This window comes from Ornithodoros turicata, chromosome 6, assembly GCF_037126465.1.
Source record: "Ornithodoros turicata isolate Travis chromosome 6, ASM3712646v1, whole genome shotgun sequence".
Lineage (NCBI taxonomy): Eukaryota > Metazoa > Arthropoda > Arachnida > Ixodida > Argasidae > Ornithodoros > Ornithodoros turicata.
Genome location: NC_088206.1, coordinates 2,514,135 through 2,534,887, shown reverse-complemented (window position 1 = coordinate 2,534,887; position 20,753 = coordinate 2,514,135). Strand labels below are relative to the sequence as shown.

At 46.4% G+C, this 20,753-nt stretch overlaps 1 protein-coding gene across 5 annotated transcripts in view; it reads right to left on the bottom strand.

Moving 5' to 3' along the window:
* The window catches only part of LOC135398817 (transcription factor AP-2-epsilon-like), a 210,661-nt gene that overhangs the window by 65,280 nt on the left and 124,628 nt on the right, over positions 1-20,753 (bottom strand). Inside the window, exon 1 of one of the 5 annotated variants that reach the window (XM_064630312.1) lies at positions 942-2,195. The exons of the other annotated variants lie outside the window; for them this stretch is intronic. Within the exon in view, the coding sequence (XP_064486382.1) occupies positions 942-1,223 (282 nt within the window). The 5' untranslated portion in view covers positions 1,224-2,195. Of the gene's footprint in view, positions 1-941; positions 2,196-20,753 lie in introns of those variants that run through there. 5 annotated transcript variants of the gene reach the window in all.

Here is a 20,753-nt window from a genome sequence, read left to right as displayed (position 1 = left end):
GTGTGAAAAAGTTTACAGTGCGTTTACTACAGTGCGTTTACTACAGTGCGTTTACTGCGTAAGTTTACTCTTAACAACCGGAGAGGAATGACACATGCTTTGATATGGTGAGGAAAATTAGCGAAACAGTAGCTACTGGGAGCCCATTAAGCTGTTACGGTGTGTGTTACAGACCACGTACGTAATAGTCTGAAAAGTATAGGTATTGTGACGAACATCGTCCCAAATGAAAATTAAGTAATATTTATTTTATGTTCACTGTTCCTTGCGCGTTGGGTATTTGTGTGCTTGTGCCATCATCATCATCATCAACAACAGATAAATTAATGATGATGAAAGGGGAAATTCTGTCATCCCTGTTTGCAGCTTCGGCTAATGCTCGTTGCTTACATATGCTTTCAAGTGCCCATAATGTCGGGCTACTTGTCTACACCACAGTGTTCATAATCACATGAAAAGAGAAAACATCATCGCAAATGACAATTTATAAATGGCATCAAGGTAATTTTAGAGATTCGTTCGCAGGAAACTTGGCTCAAAACGTGACAAAAAAGCCTAAAACTTAAAATGTTAACAACAACAACAACAATTAAATTATGAATGACAATGTCGTGGAGCATAACTCTGTGTGCAGGCAGACGTGTAACGCAACTGAATACTCCGAAACCAACACAACCCAGAAACTCGATGTTATCGATGTTTACGAGAGCTAAAAAAAATGTATTTGCATAAACATCACTGACTGAATTTCTTTCCCGTAAACATTTTGGACGTGAAAGAGAGGCACACTCTAGGCATAAGCAGTCTCCAGACTAAAGCTAGCGAAAATACAAGGTCTTTGAACCAAGAATCGATCATTTTCGACATCTTAACGTGTCATAATAACAAAAAGTGAAAAAAGAAAAGAAAAAAGAAAAACGCATAAACAAGGAATCCCATACCTCAGAAACGTCAATGAGCCCAAACGCTGACGGAATGTCAGTCACGTGACTAGCCGTCGTGGTCGCTGCAACCGCATCCGCAATGATCCGCTTGGCTATGCTCGCCGGACTCATCTGAGCCCCATCCTCACTGCTACTGTCATCAGCCGGTGCTTTGCGCTTCTGTCCGCCGGAAGGCGAACCCCTGTTCGGGGACGACGATGTCCCGTTGCTGATCGTCCCACCGCCCCCGCCGGCGTCCGGAGGACTGTCCGTCTGTGCTAGAGGACTTAGCTGCGCCATCGAGACGTCCTCGTCTTCCACTCGTGGCGCCGTCGCCAAGTTCAGAGGGTGAACAGCGGACAGATCCGCTGGTAATGCCACGAGAGTAGATATGGCTCTAGTCGGGGGGTCTTCGAAATGGAAAGACAGGGTTCCAGCAAAGGGCTTCAGCGCGACGTTCAGGGGGCCAGAGATGACGACGTTGAGCGTTGCGCCTCTTCTGGCGGTTGTCGCGCTTGCTGGTGCTAACGAAGACTAGTAGCTCGAGACTTGGAGGTTATGTGGTTGTCGCTGAGACTTGATCAGCGAGGAGCAATCATGAAATATTGGTTTGTAGATGAAAACTCTTTGCTCAAAGATGTTTATCGTAAACTCTCTTTCAAACTTCGCCTTGAGTTTATTACTAGCTTCGTTTGCCGTCTAGGGAATCCCGGGCCGAACCAGACACTGCATGGAGTGAACTAGAACACTTGCAGATATGTACAGCACAACCTGTCTTCAGCTCGACGTAAACAACCGGCAAAAAACAGCTTCGATTTGACGTCACGGTTCGCCTCAATCAACGTCGGGAGGGATTGAGCAACAATCCGTTCTAATTTCAAACACCAATGAAACGATTGTTACCCAGTTCCACAGCACCCACTTGGTTCACCAAGACGACGCGGCGTTGAACCACCACACAAATCGCAAATCCCAACCATCGTCTCGACACTGCAACATGGTCACACACAAAAACAAGACCCGACACCACGTGATTGGATAAAGTCACCCGCGTCGTCCGACAAATAAACAAAACACGCTTTCAGAAACTCACCGCAGCGTAGCAAAGCACCACGTGATCACTAACACACAAAACGGGCGTGCACAAAAGAAACAGTTACAAACGTCCTGCACCGAAATATCGCCCAGAGGCCTTATCACCCCGAAGGCTGCTGAAGACCCTACGGGAGGAGCAGCCCGGCAGGCAAGGTAGGAATCGCGCAGCGGACGAGACATCGCGAGAGCGAGGAGGAGTGAAAGTTACCTCGCAGGTAGCCAGCAAAACAAGTGGATTCCTCCTTTCAAAACAGGAATGGCCGGTGGGCTTACATCGAAGGGGGCAGGTATGTCTGTGACTGGACCTGCTGGTGTGATAGATTGTGCGCTCAGCGTGTCTTGGAAATGCGTGGTCGGTTGCACGCTTTTCGGCGTCTCCTTCAGATCGTGGCGATGGCTCGTCTTCAACCGTTAGCGCGTTTTTCTCGGAAGTGCATGTCGTAAAGCTGTTTCTGCATCGGCGAGTTCAGGTGCTGGTACCATATTCTCTGCTGTATAACGCGCGCACTAAACGTGGTAAAATGTGACACATCAGCCAATTATGTCTTTCTTTTTTTTTTTTTTCCCCCGAAAGCGTCGTTTCTAAGTAGATATCCCGTGTGGCTTCTTACTCTTAATTGCGGTGGCTTTATGGACAGTCTGTCGATTAATTTTGCTCGTCCGAGGTTAAACATGCGCCGAGAGCTCATAGCACAACGTATTTACCGTCCCTCGCGGAAGACGGCGTGTCTAAGCAACTTGCACGTTGCTGGCGGCGCCGGGATCGAACCCGTAACCTTGGAAGCAGTAGGCGGACACGCTACCAACTGATCCACCGAGGCCGCGGTATCTTTGAATGATATGTACAGGGCAATGTCCTAGTCTCCAGTAGAGCAGGGCACAGCTATCTTAGTGCGCGTTGTGGATAATTTTGGAGAGATGGTGGGGAATACGTAATAAAGATGCCACTCGTCACAGATGTTGGCAACGATGATACTCACATGTTATTCCCCTTTAATTATTATTATTTTTTCTTTATGCCGTGTTCGCACCGCGATGCGACTGTGGCTATGGGCGATAATTGACAACGAGGGGGCGTACGCCTTTCCGCCGCCAGAAATTAACGCCGAAGCAACGATCCCAAGGAGTAGTAGATCAAGCAGAGCTGTCAAGTCGACTAGCAGTTGACCAAAAAGTCAGCACGCACCTGGCCAGCAATCAGACAGGTTGCGGGTTCGATTCCCAGCACTCGCAGACTTTTCGTCACCTGCTGCCCTCGAAATAGGAGCGCCATGGGGACGATGACAGATGGATTGCGGGAAGGTGAAGGAGTTTAGCGTGCGTCTTGCACCGACGTCACGGGGAACCGTGCCGATCCACGACTATAAAGTCTATAAATAACACTGTTTTGCATGATCTCAGAGTTACGAGTGGATGCCGTGGATTGGATTGGATTCTTTAAAAGGAATATGGAGATTGTGGCTCCGGCTACACCAGCTCACTTGTTCCGCTATGGCATGCGCAAGCGTCTACGACAGAACAGTGCATGAACTACATACAGAACAGTGCATGAACTACATACAGAACAGTGCATGAACTACATAACTACGTTAGTGTTTTCACAAACTGTATAACTGTATAATTTTGTTACATTTTAAGTAAACTATCTACGATTGAACAAGAGAGAACTGATGCTCTGAGGCTGGAACAACATAGAAGGGACAATCGCATACAAGGCCTCAAGTTGCCTAAGAAATTAACGATGAAAGAGGGAAGTCACTGAAAAGGTTAGCCAGCTGTAATCCAGAAGATGTGGGTTCGAGTCCTAGCCTCAGAACATCAGTTCTCTCTTGTTCAACACTTGCCGCTTGCGTCGATCCCTGCCGGGTATGAATGTGTGTATGAGTGTGCAAAAATGTAAGAGTGAAAGGAGGATGAGTGAGAAAGAGAGAGAGAGTGACTGGTTTGTCCCTTCAGATGACGCACCCTGGTAGTCGCTGAGAAGGCGTGTGTTAGCTTAGCTCAATTGGTAGAGCCCTAGACCGGTAATCCAGAAGATGTGGGGTCGAGTCCTACAGCCTGGCTAACCTTTTCAGTGACTTCCATCTTTCACCTTTTATCCACGATTGCCTCGGCTAATTCTCGTCGTTTACGTCGTTTACCCCCGCGATTTTTTTCCATCTTTCAACTCAGATATACGAGAACGCTCTGTTATCCATGATATACGTCCCCATTTTTTTCTTCCACTATCACATCACATCCCATCACATCCATGAGATATAACCGAGAATGCACACGGGCTTATAATAATATATAATGATCCTAATCCATTATCAGAAGCAGCCGCTGTCTTCTACATTATATTACACGCTTTATTACAAAGAAGCAGGAAGTCGGAACTCAACGATGTTTAACCATTGCTTGTTTTTTTTTTGTTTTTTTTTTTGCCTACAGAAAGAAGAACACACTACAACGCAAACAACACCGCCAGACTCTAATCAACATATCAAACGAAGCATTACGAAAAAACAGTCTCCGACAAAGACGATATCCAGGGGAGATAGGAACACAAAAGTAGGGAGTCGACAGAGGGTGCTAAATTATTTTATCTTCTCGGAGTATATACATGACAAAGAACAGAAGAGCACCCTGTTTTTTTTTTTTTTTTTTTTGCCCGGTGGTTGTATAGGAAGGGGGAAGGAAAAAAAAAAAAAAAGAGCCGCTCACGAGTTTTGCGAGCGGGTTGAAGAGCGATCACGAAAAGTAGCCCCAGTGTGGTATCGTGCGAGTAGCCATAAAAGCAACCCTCGGAGCGATGAAAAGACAGATTTTTGGCCGCTCCTGTCGTCGTCTCTTTGTTTGTTTTATTTCCCCAAAAATGTCTTTGAGAATGATATGTGTGGTTTGCCGTTTTGTCCCGTCTGCTGTTGCAGGTCATCGTTTTTCTGCGCTCGTTCGGTGAGGTCAGCGGCCTTGCGTCTTCCCGGAGTACGTCTAATAAGAGAAGTTTCTTTACTCCTGTTTCGACCGCGAATCAACTGGGCCGATGAGCGGTGGACAATGGAAGACAGCGGGAGTCGGTGGATATGCGCCCTTCGAGGGAAATTGCCGACGTCCGTCCCAAAGCCCCGGGAAAAAACCTCTATCAGCACAGCCGATGGTAGAATTCGAACCCCCCATCTCCCTGTCTTCACCATGACTTCAGGACGCCCTCAGCCACGACGCCGTTCGTCTAGCGGGAAAATAATCCTACTAGAAGAACGCGAAAGCAACGCCTATCCATTCGATAATAATAACGCAACGAGGTAGCCGGCCCTCGTGATGAGGTCTACAATCCCTTTTTTTGTCTTTCAATCATCATCATCATCATCAACGCAACGATGCATACATGCTACGTGGCTCGAGCAATAAGGGACGAGAATAGAGTTATACATTAACGAAAGAAGCGGCATCCGACCCTTTCTTTTAAGACAATTTTTTAAAGGTATCTCCCGTTGGGGACCTAATTGGGCGAGATCACGATTTGGCTCGTCTCTAATTAAACAAGGCGCAGATCGGAGGATTGTCTGCCTCTCCTCCTCTACCCCCCACGTGCAACAAACTGGACCAATTACAGGGACCAGAATGCAATGCATCTACTTCATCTATACTTTTTGCTTTCTGGTTCAAACGTCTGGCGGCGCTCGCGTTTTGTCGACCGCCGTTGCGCGCCGAGGAACCGCAAATCATCGGGTAGCCACACCCTGAAATGAAGAAGTTAAAAAAAAAAGAAAAAAGAAAACGGGATTGCACGAGATCACCGCGGGACTTTGGCGTGCCGCGCATTCTTACATGTCGGTTCACCCTAGCTGGATCGTGAAAGCGGAAGAGAATGTAGTACGGGTTTAGTTGTATCGCTCCGCGACGTTGAGCGTTCGTGTCTACGGCGTGACATGGACAGTTTGTAGACGACACAAGTGTTTTTTTTTTTAATGTGGCGCTAACACCGCGAAACAACTTTAGCTATAAGCCGTATGGAGACCTGAGATAAATGCACAGAGGAAAAAGCAGGAAAGAGAGTTGGGTAGCAACATGCATTCAACTTCAGGGGAAACCATACCGGCATCCGTCTGGGTTACGTCCCATTTCGCCTAATGCGCCTGCCATTAGGCGAAATGAGACTGTCGTGCCACCTCATTAGGCGAAACGGGACTGCCTACAAGTGGGCGTTAATATCACTGACTGACATCAGCAGGGAATGGCTCCGCCCCTGTGTGCGGTGTGGACGCCTTACGAAGTTCTAATCAAGTGTTGCGAAAAAAGCAGAGTGTTCAGAAGGACCGAGTGATGCGATTCCTCCAATCAGAGCCAGACCCGCGGTGCCTGTGGCTCGGCAGTCTGCGAACTCTACTACACTGTAAAGTGAAAAACACCCTTATGGGTGTAAATGGCTTGTCCTATAACTGACACCTCTTTTTACACCATATGGTCTTAGAACACCCTTTTCAGAGGGTGTATTCTGTGTAAGACACCCTTTGAAAGGGTGCTTTTCCTTGAAAATGCTTTCTTTTGCACCCTTTAACACCCTTCTAGGAGGGTGTAAAGTTGTTAAACACCCTCCTAAAAGGGTGTTTAAAGGGTGCAAAAGAAGGCATTTTCAAGGAAAAGCACCCTTTCAAAGGGTGTCTTACACAGAATACACCCTCTCAAAAGGGTGTTAGTTATAGGACAAGCCATTTACACCCATAAGGGTGTTTTTCAGTTTACAGTGTACGAACGGCACATCAGGACTTATTGTCCTTTTCACCAATCCTCATGAATGACATTACAAACAATATACTAGGGAGATGGTGCAGGCAAGCTGGTATGAACTCATGGTGAAGAGCAACGAGGAACACGGTCACAAATAATTTGTTGTCCGTCCTTGTTTGACCGTGTTCCTCGGCGCCCTTCACCATGAATATAATGCTTTTCAGTATTTTCCGACTGGATAGTTGAAATTAAAATGTCACTAGTCCTCCCAGCGGTGTGTAACCCGTTGTTCCAACAAAATGCAAACGTACGAAAGCGGGTACGAAATGCGATAACGCCTCTCCATATGGTCGTTTCTGATCCTGCAAGGGGAGGCCCTGGACGTCCCACAAGTCACACCTCAGGCAGCGCAACCGGGGATAGAATTCGAACACACCACCACCTTCCAGTCTTCGGCTGGGTAGTATAGGAGACCTATACCTATACGGAGGTATAGTCCTGCAAGGAGCGTAACGTTGTATCTATACACTAAACGAGACACGGCAAGGATATGCATTACTGTATACAATTCGTGATGGGCAAATAAACAAACACTATGGCGCAACGAAGTCCCAGGAACGAAACCCGATTTACCGTGTAATGAGATGTCTCTTTCTGAAACACATTTATTCGTCAGGTGGAGCTGTGCGCGCAAAATCGCCCAATCAAATCCAGAAGACAGATATAGGAAGAGAAAGACGAGGAAGAAATCGGGTTTTACCGGCGTTAGTGCGTGTCACTGCGCTATAAAGAGGAAGGCCGTCAAAAGAGGTCTAAAGGAAGTTAAGGTGGTTGCGACCTACGAAAAAAAAAAACAAAAAAAAAAAAAAAAAACGTAGGACAACGCAAATGTGCACGGGGTAGCAGGTACGCGACAAAGGTGGTGAGTTGAAAGCAGAATATGGAAGCTTGAAAAGCCGCTCTCAGCTTTGGCGCAAAGGTCACTGCGATCAATTTAAGCATTGCAAATCATCGTGCTATTTGTAGTTAACGCTTCGTCTTGCAACAAATTATCTTCACGAATCAAATAAAGAAAAAGAGAAAGAAGGAAATGCAGTCTACAGAATGGAAACACGAGCAAAAAGGTGAAACTCTCAAAAATAATCTTCAAAAAAACATTGTCCGTCAAAGAAGAAAGATTCCTCTGGCGCGTCTATCAGTGTTGAAGGTTCTCCCATGTCTCTTTTTCTTTTTCTAGTTTTGGTAGCGGTATAGTATAGTGTCGACGCAGAATGTGAAGTGGGGGCGGCGCCCCTTCGGTACTTTCGCGCTCGAGTTACTCTCTCTTTTCACGTTTCCTAAAAAAGGGAAGGGGTGGGGGATGGAACGAAAGAAAGAAAGGGAGAGGAGGAAAGAACACATAGTATTCTGAGGATACATTCAGGGTCGAGCTTCAGAAATAATTAAAACCCGTCCCCTTAGTACACTTTTCACTACGCTATTTTTTATACCATGTCGCTTTTAAACAAGTTTCCTTTTTTCTTCGCAGCAACACCTGAACAGCTACATAAAAAAATGCAGATATAAAGCTTCTTCCTTGCCTGTTTAACAGCCATTCCGTAAAAAATAAGAAGTAAAGGTAGCAGACATCCTGAAAAAAAAAAAAAAGACGAAAAACGGGAAGACTCATAAATAAGCGACACACACACACACCTATCAATAAAAATCACGACGGGTAATTCTTCTGCGGGCCCGTAGAACAGAAGCCACAGTAAGAAAACGATGAGAGAAAAAATAAACAAAAATAAAAACAGAAGTGACGAGCTACAAAAATTTCAGGCCTCAGAGTGAGCTACGGGTAAAAGGAAATAATAACTTCCCGATAGTTTGCGCGTCCAATTCTTTGAAGAAGCGCATTGTCTACAGGGGGAGAGGGGTGGGGGGGGGGGGGGGGACAACCGCCTCCCCAACCCTAATTTGCCCTTCAGCGTACCTTCAAGGTTAGTTGCTGGGAGGGTCGCCAGAGGGAGGGATAGGCATTCCTCGGACAGAGGCTCTGCTCGGAAATTACGCTGAAACGAAGACGGTCAGTTTTCAGCCGTACGCCCCTCAGAGCTGCTGACCTTGTCTCGTAAGGAAGAACTTTCCACGCAGGTGCATTCGGGTTGAGTCCCCTCGGAACGATGTTTTTGTGTCGGGGTTTGGTGTAATCCCGCGCTTTTGCTCTTTGCGTTTGGCAACCCTGTACTCCGAATTGTGCGCATCGACGCGATCCATGATTAGTTAGTCCGGAAATGGTGGGAGCAGCGCGGAGGAGTGGGAGGCAGAGGGTTAACATGCACCCAGGGACGACTTGGGTTAGGAGTAGCAAGTCGTGTGTTGACTGACCTCTCGGAACTTTTTAGAAGAAGAACAAGACTGTGGAAACCCCAAGCGAAAACAGCACATAGGCGAACAGGACACTTGGATATGTGTGGTTCACTATGGCGTGCCTGGACTATATGCTGCACGCCACACGAAGCCAAACGCGGTTGGCGAGATACAAGTCCATGACCAAACTTGGCGTCGAACACCCTAGACCATTCCTATTAGCTCTTCTAATCACGTGACAGTCTCTCACTCGACCACGTGGTAGGCGGAGATCTGCCTGCTGTGGTGTTAGCGCGCCGGACGAGCTTGAGACTGAGAGGCACCCGGGTTCGAGTCCCGGTGCCGGCTCTGCTGTCTGGGATTTTTCCTGAGCTTTCCTCAGATGCTGTGAGACATATGTCGGCACAGTTCCCTTAGAAGTCGGCCCGGGACGCACATTCCTCTGTGACGCCGACAACGACGAGCTCTTTCACAAGCACCACCACCACCGCCGGACGAACTTCACCGGGGTATCCGGGGTATCCCGGATCCCCGCTTTCCGGGGTATCCCGGGGACGAGTATCCGGGGTATCCGATTTTCTATGCATCTATTGGGATCTGTCTCTGTAAAACTTGAAGCTCAGGTTCACATCGATAAAAACTGTAGTCTTATCCAGCATAACTTGGGGGCCAAGTATGAGGACCTTCTAGGGTCCCTCTAGGTGGCGCTCTCAGCGACAGGAACAGTCCACATTCTGTGCACCTAGTTAATTTAATTTGATAAATACGAGTTTTCGTCGCAAATATCGTTGAGTTTATGTTATGTACTAGACAATGAGTGTTTTTTTGTTTTTTTACCTCTGTTCCATTGCCGTCTCGTAACATCAACAACATCGCAACACGTTCACTTTGGGGCGCGGTTTTGTACCCCCACGCGTTTGTGTTCTCTGTCAGAGTGTGTGTCTTTTTGGCTGCAATGAACACCACGTTGAACTTGAACCAACTACCCCAGCTTGCCACCCTTGTGAAGCCTGTGTATCGCCAACCTAATGCCTTACGAGCAACCAACCTACTGTCCAGCACTGGCCAACTTGGTGCCAACCCTCGTTCTGCATAGCACTAGGCCAGTGGCGTATCTAGGGTGTGGCAGGTGTGGACAGGTGCCATGGGCGCCAGGTGAACAGGGGCGCCATTATGTGGTCGGGTGTGAATGTGCCAGGTCGGGCACTCAACCTGGCACATTCATAAATGATCTAAAGCACCCGCCATTAGGGAGGTTGTAGTGTGAAACCTAGTGCGGACCACACGAAAACGCATCCCCAAGGACATCATATTAACCATGTTGCCATGGGCGCAGGTAGCTCTAGATACGCCACTGCACTAGGCAACATTGGGCCAACGTTTGCCGGCCGAAGAGTCGTTGGCCAGCTGGCATCCGACTTCGCAAGCGTCGGACATCGGCCATTGCTTGCTTGGGGAGCCAAGAAGACATGTCCTCAGACGCAAACGCATACGTCGCTTAACATTTCGCTCAACTCGTATACGGCTCTGTTCACACTCCACTTCTTCCAAGTCCAACACACTTACGACGTTGTCCGCGTGGACTCCTTGCAATTGCGAAACGAACGTATATACCCACACCTCGAACGCCATGTCAAAAGGAAAATAGATATAAATCGTTCACTTTATATCTCATGCCAATGCAACGTAGTATATACGACTTGTGCGACACGGTTACGCAACCATAGGCGTGTCCCCCGTTTAGGTTCAAGAAAACAAGACACCCGATGTACCAGGAGACGCATCGGAGCGTACTCCGAAAGTTTCGGCTAGCGTGATGGCATAATCCTCGTCTGTGTAAGCGATTTTCTCGCTTCCTCGAACTGACCAGCGAGCGAAAGACAGCGGAATGTTGCAGCCCTGCCCATGTCCGATCGGTTTGCGAGGAATTCCGCTTGAGTCATTCGTTGCAAGACTTGGAAACATTGAAGGGGTCTCCGGAAGAAGGTGTGGTAATGGGAGCACGTGAGGGTATTCTGCTTCTCCTTTATAGGGGTTAAGAGTGGTCAGCCATGTGCTCAAAGCTTGCTACTCTATAGACGTGTTGCCGGAAGCTTGCATGGAACGCTTCTGGACATCGGCCGTTATCACAAGGAAGAGTGGTGATACTTAGCTGCCAATCCATTAGGGCAGACTAACAGGTCCTAGTTCTTGGGACCAAGCTTTCTGAAGAGTTTTTTTTTTTACGTGTCCCTCACCGCGAAGCGACTGCGGCTATCAGCGCGGTGTAGATACGTGTATGGATGGAGACAGGACAGCGCGAAGGTGTAGAAGACAGCGAGGGGTGTTAACTGTGCGTCATGGGTTGACTTCTGAAGAAACTGGTGCCGACAGTCCTCTAGAAAGCATGTATTGGCATCGGGGCGAAAGTCAAGTCACAAGGACTGGCTCCCATATAACTATCTCAACAAACTAGGACTAAAACTAGAACTAGTGCAATACCAACTCCTGCCTGTGAAATCACGTCACGTTAAGGATTGCTGTTCGTGCTTGTCGTCGTCATGCAACAGATCAAGACTGCGGAGAGTTGCGAACCGGGATAATGGCACGGAGGAAAGTATATGCTTATAGTAGTGGACAACGCACTTTCCATGCGTTTCTTCGAAGAGCACAGAAACCATGTCGAGAAACCCAGGGAAAACGTGAGACAGCACGGTATATAGGTGGTTGGGGTAGAACCCAGCAGATACAAAAAAGGGGCTGTGAAACGATTTCTCCACCTATAGAGGAATTATTATTATTCTATAATAATAATAATAATAATAATAATAATAATAATAATAATAATAATAATAATAATATTATTATTATTATTATTATTATTATTATAATTATTATTATGGTGCGGGGATACGCCGCATGTAGTGAATGCGCACTGCTTAAAGAGTTCTCCAGTTCCCGCATTGGCGGTTGTAGTTGCACTTTCCTTTTCGGGTTTCTTTCGGATTTAGGCCCAAGTTATACGATAATGTGAATCGTGGGGTGAGAACGGAGGTTTTACGTCATTTAACCATACAACACGACGCTCTAATTATATTAAACCGCACAAGGTATATAGTCGAGCGCGTACATAAGAAAACTTCAGGACGAACAAAAATTGTACATGTTAGTTGTGCATCATGTTAATATGCGCCAAGGAAAATAATTCAGCTATCTCGTGCCGGTTGTACAACAGCATAGGAAGCGCCAAAAACAACAACAACAACACACACACACACAAACACAAGGATGAATCCCCCATCCAGAGCACGTGCTGCCCCAATCCCCCTCAGAGAATGCCCCACTGCCATACTGGCGCTCGTTCCGTGTTTCTTTTTTTTTTTTCGGCTTCGTTATGCTATTTAGTTTGAATACGCGCCAATGGCGTGCCCCAACGTTCTATGTCGACCACTGCTGTCCTAAAATGATCCCCTTACACGGTGCCAAATTTTGTTTAACTCGCTTCCTTCATCTCTTGATATTTTTTCATCATCATGTACATCATTTAAGTGTGCCTTATCTCTTCTCATTTTTTCGAAACTTTCTTGTCTTTGACTTTTTCTGATAACTTCCCTTTTGTTGCCGCGCGATTGTATGTGTTTCTCACATTACAATGTGCGTGTGCGCTTTTCTTGTTTTCAATTCAAGTCATGTACTGTATTTTGTTTTGTGATTGCATAGATCGTGTATTGTTGTTAGTGCATATTGCCTGTATTTGCATATTGTATTATTGTATTTGTATATATATATATTGCGTCTATTTGTAGTGCATTGTATTGTATTTGTGTGCGCCAACATTAGGGTCGTCAAGACTGTTCTTGGGCACCAATAAAACATTATTATTATTATATCCCAAAGCAGGGCGACATTAAACAACGCGGAGGTCGCCCACTAGGGGTGCTTTGACGTCCTTAATTCGTATCCCATTTTCGTAAAAGGGGGAGGGGGGATATATTTAATAGACGCGTTCCTCACCACTGTTTAACGATGCACGTGTGACCATATATATCGTTTGCCCACACGCGGAATACTGCGTGATGATGTGACCTTTTACCCGTTACACAACATATTGGTTTCTATAAAAATCGCTCGGCAACTCTGGTGGCCCTGAACGGGAACATCCCATTACCACCCACGCGAAAAATAATGGCTCGAATAATGCGCGTAATAAAAACTTTTTTTTTTTTTTGTTCTTCAGGATCTTGCGTAGAGGTAACTTTTTAACGAGCGTTCACGGTACGTTGCCTGATTTCCACGTTTTCCTCCTTTTATTTGGCTATTCGCCCGTTTTCGCGAATATGCGAGTATACCATACTTCCGTCGTGCGCAGGCGGTTGTCTTTGGTGCGGTTTCTTCTTCTGTTGAATCAAGGCTGCCTGGGGGGGGGGGGGGGGGGGGGGATATATTTATTAGACGAAAAGGAAAAACAAACGGGGAAAGGTCAGCCAAACGGGACGTCGGCTTGCTATTCCAGAAATAAGAAATAATAATAAATAAATAAAAAGAAAAGATAAGAATTAAAGAAAGAAAGAAATAGGAAGGAATAAGAAAGAAAGAAATAGGAAGGAATAAGAAAGAAAGAAATAGGAAGGAATAAGAAAGAATTAAAGGAAGAAAATTAAGAAATAAGAAATAAAGGCTGCCTGGTTGTAGCATATACGTGCCTGCTGTATCATAGCTCGTTCAGGGAAAAAAACAAAACAAAAAAAAAACATAAGATGACCCTCTTAGAACGAGTTCTTTCAAACTACGTGTGAGCGCCGCGTAGCAACTGGGGCTATGAGCGGCGTACAAACGCGGACAGATGGAGAAAGGGGACAGCAGAAAGGAGATTTAGGGGGGGGGGAAGGGGGTTTAGTATGGGTCCTCTTGCCGAACGGTTTACTGTGCCGGCATTCGTCTGAAAAATCTGCAGTAAAAAAAAAAAAAAACAAAACAAAAAAGAAACAAAGAAAACTTCACAGAGCACAGACGGGGGATTCGAACCCGTGTCCGTGTCTTCTTTCTTTTTTTTATATCGAGATAAAAAATGGACTTTAAATCCAGGAAGAGATCGATCTCCATAGAGGGGGACGCGTCTCCGATGGGCCCGGCTTGTTGCACTATACGATTGCACCACGTTGACAGGGCAGTAGACAGCGTGGTAGTCAAGTAGTATAACATAGTAATAGCCCGCAAAAGGTACCGCGTCTATAGTCCAGTAGCATGGTTGAATAGTATAAAAGTAATGTAGTCTGCATGCCGTATATGCCCGTAATTTACGCTTCAAGGGGAGTAAGGTTTACACTATTCTCCTGACAGTATCACGATGCAAACGAGATAGTACAGAGGAAATAACCTAGATGCATAAAGGAGCGCATTAGTAGCAACAGTACGCGTAGTAGTATTCGAGTTAATTAAGCGGAATAAGATCTAGCTAGACGGAATATGAGCACGTCAATGCGCGCAAATGTTTTTTTTTTTTTTGTCTTACGTTGTTGTTTTAGCTCACTGAGTCTGCCCTATTCCGAGTAGTCCTGTTTCGAACTAGGTGCATAGTTAGAAGAAGCAGCCGAGCTAATTCAGCGCTTAAATTTGGTCCGGTTGAACTTCACTCCCTTCGTCAATTCTTTACTCTCTTCTTTCACATCCGTGCTAATTAAAGTTGGAATCCTGGCGAACATCCCGGTTAAAATAAATCACCTGGCAACGAACATTCTTGCCTCGCTCGCATGCAGTCATCGAAAGGCTGCCGAAATAAATCGAATGTAATCCACAGATAATGACTCAGAAAAAAAGAAGAAGAAGAAGAAAGATAGTCGGGAAAGCAGCCAATGACGGATGCGCTTTCAATCCTATTTCACGCTACGTCTTTCCGATTAGTACATTCATTTACTACGACTCGGAGCATTTCAACTTAAATTTGTTGCACATGGATTGTGCGCGCTTTCACGAGTTAACACTTTGTTGTTACGAAGTCGCTTTCAAGAGCTTTCTCGCCTGCCTTTTTTTTTTCTTCTTAAATTGCGTGTTAGCACTGTGATGCAACTGTGAGCGGTGTACAACCGGAACAAAAGAGCGAGAGAAGCGGGAACGGCATATGCAGGTTATATATGCAGGTCCTTTCCTGAAAAGAAAAAAAAAAAAAAAATCCTGGCGGCGCCCATGCTTGTGTAGAGCGAGTTGTTGGTACGGTAACAGGAATGGAAGGAAAATATAACACTACGTGTTTTACACAACCCCCACAACTGAAACTGTAATACTTTATTTTTACACTGTTTTACACTGTTTTACACTGCATGCAAGGTGAACTACACGCATCTCCTTCGGGCATAGACAGCAGTTCCGTCCGGCGCGTTTAGCTCACTTTCGGTTTCCGCGAATGCGGTGGCGCCATCTCGGAGCGAAGCGGCACACTCGCATAGCACCCTTTCGATGGAGGCGAGAGAAAGAGACAGGGAAGAGAGCGCTAGAGAGAGAGAGAGAGAGAGAGAGAGAGAGAGAGAGAGACAGAGGGAGGGAGGAAAGATCGACAAGGCTGACTGACTTCCTCATTGCTTATGCGTACCGTCCCAAGCAACAAAAAGAAGAGAGATGCAAAAAAATAAATAAAAAGTAAATAAAAAAGCAATAAAAATAAACGCGGAATAAAACGGAGTGCAAGTACAGAGGAGGTGGGGGATATGTAAAAAAAATTATGCAGAGAGGGGCATTCGAAAATGGTTCGCGCGTTGCCCAATGGAAGAGACATTCATGGTGCTGAATACGAATTGCGTTTATATTTTTTTATTGTCCGTCGGTATCTTTTTCTTTCTTACGTTCGAGACCAGGTTCAGGTTGTGTGCCGACGACGATGACTAAAGTGAGAAGGCGACCCTCGTTCACAAAGACGTCTTGTGATAGAACAGAATGATCGACTTCTTTCGGTGTTTAAGGCATGCGCGCGATGGGCGCCAGAAAAAGATAACATGGTAACAAGTTTGTGAATCCTTTCTGCGAAGATAGCGGAAGGGGCTTAGTAAAGGTGCCGTGCGGTCTGCCGGGAACAAATGAGCCTCTTATGTGGCAAAGACACGCTATGCGTGCCAGTGATGAACCGTAGATATACTGAATGGTACGACGGGTGACGGGTTGTTGCAGCGAAACCTGCAACGAGGAGAAATAGTGGCTCACACAAGGTGGTTACTTCGAGACAACCGTGTATCCTGGTGATTGAATATTCTCCTTTCGATTCTACGTTTGCGCCGCGAAGCGACTCTGACCAGAAAAGCTGTGTGGAACGTTCGAGGCAAGATGGCGAGAGTGCGGCGGGAAGACGACAGGGGAACGCGAGAATTAGCACGCGTCCTGGGCCGGCTTCGTGGGCAATAGTGGGGCTGGACCTATAGTCGTGTTCGACTTAAGAAGGATAAGGAATCTAGCCCGTCAACTACATACGCCGTTGGAGATAAGGAGGAGCAATAGCGCGCCAGGAGAAATACGGTAGCGCCACCACGCGGCGTAGTGTCACGTGGTCAGTCTTAACAGCCAATACGGAGTCAAAGTGAGTATGATGGGTTACATTGTCTGGCGCAGGGACAGAGCGTGACCTCTCTGTGTCCAGCCATCCTATCTGCGGCGCAGTAATATTTTGAGAGCTGACGGACTACATTTCTATTCCTTCTTAAGTTGAACACGACTATATAGGTGCAAGGCTATGTCAGTGGCTGGATCCGGGGGGAGGGGGGGGGGCGATCACCCCCCAAAACGTCAATTTATACATAGGATTTCCCTCTCTCCCTTCTCCCACTATGCTCTTCAACAAAGAACCCCCCCCCCCCCAAACTCATGGTCAGGTTCCGCGCCTGGGCTATGTTCTACGGATATGCCACAACGTCCCAGCATTGAAAAACCCATATCTCAGAATCCTCAAATGGGATACCAAAACCACATACCGAAAAACCGAAGCTTATACGTCTGCGATGTCTCAGAATGACCGTACCCCTAAGTTGGGTCTCTCTGAGCAATGTGCCGGCTTCGCATAGTATGTTCATCAAAGTCCTATATTATAGCGAACGAAATGCACATTTTTGGCGACGGCTAGGCTTAGCAGGGCGGACGCGCTGGAGCAACGCAAAACGAAGCGACGTATATAGGCGGTGCCAGATTTAGACTGTGGCGATTTGGGATACCCCCCTCAACACCATGCATCTTAAGACAAAAGACTCTTCGTTGCGAAAAACCCTGATATATATAACGCGAACTGTTTCTCCGAGAATGTTCTTATACTGTATATGCACGAGAAAGCACGGCAGCATACTCACTATTTTCCGAATAAAAAAATTGACTCCCAGCCGAGGGCGGTCGAGCATAAGCGGTCTGTTATTACCCGATCTAAGAGAGAGAGGAATCATGAGAACTTCGTGCATCACTCTCCAGTGCCACTAACAGCTTCACAAATGATGACCACCCGTCACGAGGTGTGAGGCGGTTGTCTATAAAGTAAATGAGGCGTGATTTCCTCATCCTCGTTATTATATGTTCTGCTTCGTGAAGGAAACGACAACGACGTTTCTAAAGCGTGTATTTAAAAGTAAAAGTAGGGTATAGCTGGTGCAGTGCTCTGTGGCAGTTCGTTAGAGGCTGTCGGCAGCAGAGATATACAGGAGCAGCTGAGGCCAATGAAACTCAAAATAAAAGGACGAAAAGTACACCTAACGACGCTCACTCGCATGGTAGAATTACAGAATGGTATAGTTGCCCGCTGGTGCCTTTTCTGAGCCGACGTCGTTTAATTTAGGTAGGCAAGTGTGCAAATATTGTAGCTTTCCTGGGGAAATAAATTACGGGAGCATCGTTGGCGGCAAGTTTTTGGTATAACGCGGCCCCTAGCGTTATGTTGACGGCGCACTTTAACAGCTTGTTGCTTGTAAACCCAGCACAAGAAGTTACGGATGTGACAGAGAACGCTTAATGTTTTAAATTGGCTAGCAGAATTGAGGAAAAACGCCTGGGGGCGACGCCTGGTGGCAAATAACCCCCAGATTCTTCAAGCAACAATGATCTGTGTTCCCGATTGACTTATTCCTGCCCCTGATGGCCACGTAGCCGACACGTAGTCAACTTCTTTCCTTTTAGCCCCAGTGTTGTCCGCATGCAATGTATTTTTGCCACCGTTGCTTGGCGAGCAATGCGCAGTTGGTGACCACTTCGACACAGTGTTGCCCGTAATTTTCAATTTTAATTTTCTATTTAAAAAATGAGCGCAATTGGGACGAAAATTGGGACGTAGGAATACTGAGGCCTCTGGTATAGATACATATTTAGAGAGATGTAAAATATCTGATCAGTTCTCAAAACTACACTGAAATCGTATTACCTGCTATTCTAGAAACACAGACCGCAAAAAGCGGACTGCCGCTCTGCAATTCAACACATCCGCCATCGTCATCCGCGAGGGGATTGGGAGGTTACCATACCCTCACCTGCACGTGCCTCAAGCCCTCCTGTATTCTGTATTCTGTACCCCTCCTGTATCCTGTGGCAAAACTCGTCCTTCTAGCCCGCCATACCTCCTGTTTCACGAGCTCTCATCATTCATGTTCATTAAACAGTTGGACACTGAGGAGCTTGGTCCTCCTTTTCGTCCGTTCCATAAATGGAACGGCTGAAATTCGAGAAATTTGATACACGAAAACGCGAAACAGATGGGCGCCGCCATTTTTGCTGCCGCCCTGCGGCAATCATAGGAACTGTGCGCGTGTGGGCTGCCGTTATAGAGAGTTCTTTCACTTTCCTGTGCGTGTGTGCGCGCTGATTTTCGTGTTGTCAGTGTTCATTTCGTGTTGGTTCATTTTCGCCCACTCGGGAACCGCGGTGTAGAAACGATATCGCATCGGCCAGCACTCCTCACGTGGAAAACTGCGCATATTGCACGCGGAAGCAAGCAATCTTCTTTTTCCTCGATCTTACAAACATTCATATACGCTGGTCAGATGATTACCGGATGACTTATGGATTGTTGACAGTTTCGTCAGTCATGCTCATTAAAAACGACGGCCACAGGCATTCATCCCAACGGAAGCAGACGGTTTTGGCAGACCACCTCTGTTGTGCCGTCGATGGGAACGAGGCTAAGGAGCGCACGGAGACAGGTGGTTTGAGAGTAACGCGACATGGTCTATACCCTACTATATAACGGACGACCGATGTCGAGTTCAGCAGCGCCTCACTCGTGCAAAACGGCAATAAATCTCCCTAACCTCGTTCTCAAAGGTTTCCTCATACCTAATCAACTGTTTGTATAGTCTCTGCGTTTAAGGTGGAGATGCTAAACGATCATAGACAGTTCGCAGACGACGTCACCTCTGCGGGGAGCAAAAGAACCTTACTCGATCTTTTCCTTCTTCTTCTGCTCCTTTTTTTATCTTCTTTTTTTTTTCATGGTTGCTTGGTGGCATCGCCTTACAGACACTCAGGTGAAAACGTGGTAAGCTGTACCGCTGTTATCAGTACGATAGATTTATTTAATAGCCATGGGCCGTTGGGCGCGAGACAATTGGCACTGCCACATTATCAACGACGGACGGATAATCGAATGCGTTCTGGGTATAGGTCATGTTCTGCGAGGCGGTTCCCTTAAGAAAGCTTTGAGACTGCATTATATCTGTTGCGCGGTGATGTTTTTTTTGCGCGCTTCTTTCTATCCTTTTGATATTTCCTACGGCGCTCAAAAGCGCCACGGAGATGTACAAAGATGTACAATACAACTGACTCTATATACTCTCGATCGTATAAAACGGCCGAAGACTTCTACCGCACGTCTTTCGACACGACACCCAGGAGGTAAAAACTCATCAGTTCAGAAGGTGCTTTCTGCTTTGTCTATATTTTCCATAAAGCGTCGCAGTAATTTGGCGGAGCAGAAACCAAAGAGGCAACTCGTTAGCAAAGTGGTCCAGATCGCAGAGCAGACGTCACACCAAGATAAATCGCTTTCTCCAACCCCACCTTCCAATATACACTTGGCCGCTCTTCCAGGTAATGCAATGAAACATACTTAAAGAACAGAAGAAAAATGAGAAAAGAACGCGTAGGCTCAACCTGTGTAAGTACAGCTTTTACCTCATCCAGGCTGGTGGACCAATCAGGGCTTAGATAAAGGACAGACGCACAGGTGCAGCTATAAGAGCATCATCTTGGCTTTTTTTCTTAATCTCTATCTCAATCGCTTTTCCCAGCGTTTGATAAATCGGGGTGTGAGGTAGGCGTGTCATCTATGACCCCACTACTGTGTTCCGCGGAAAAATAAGGAGGTATAGACGGCGCTGCGTATGCCTGTATAGATTGTGGTACGTTCTCTGTTTTTTGTGTGTACACTGTAAACTTTTTCACACCTTTAAAGGTGTGCGCTATGAACATTCAACCAGGTTGCGTAACATTGCATCTCCAGGATGATATTTTACAAAATTTGGAAAGCATTACTAAAGATCAAGTGTCGGTGCAAATCTTGCTTTCATTATGTCTTGGAGTAGGTACGAGCTAATGCACATACTATGCATCGCTGTCGATAATCGAGCACGCGCAAGTGTCTACAATACTGTTGAACAATGTTGAGATGTTGCAAGACTGAATTTTTGGAGGAGAGACAACACTCGAGTAAAGAAAATTTGTGCGAAACCGTGCTCCATTATGGTGTTA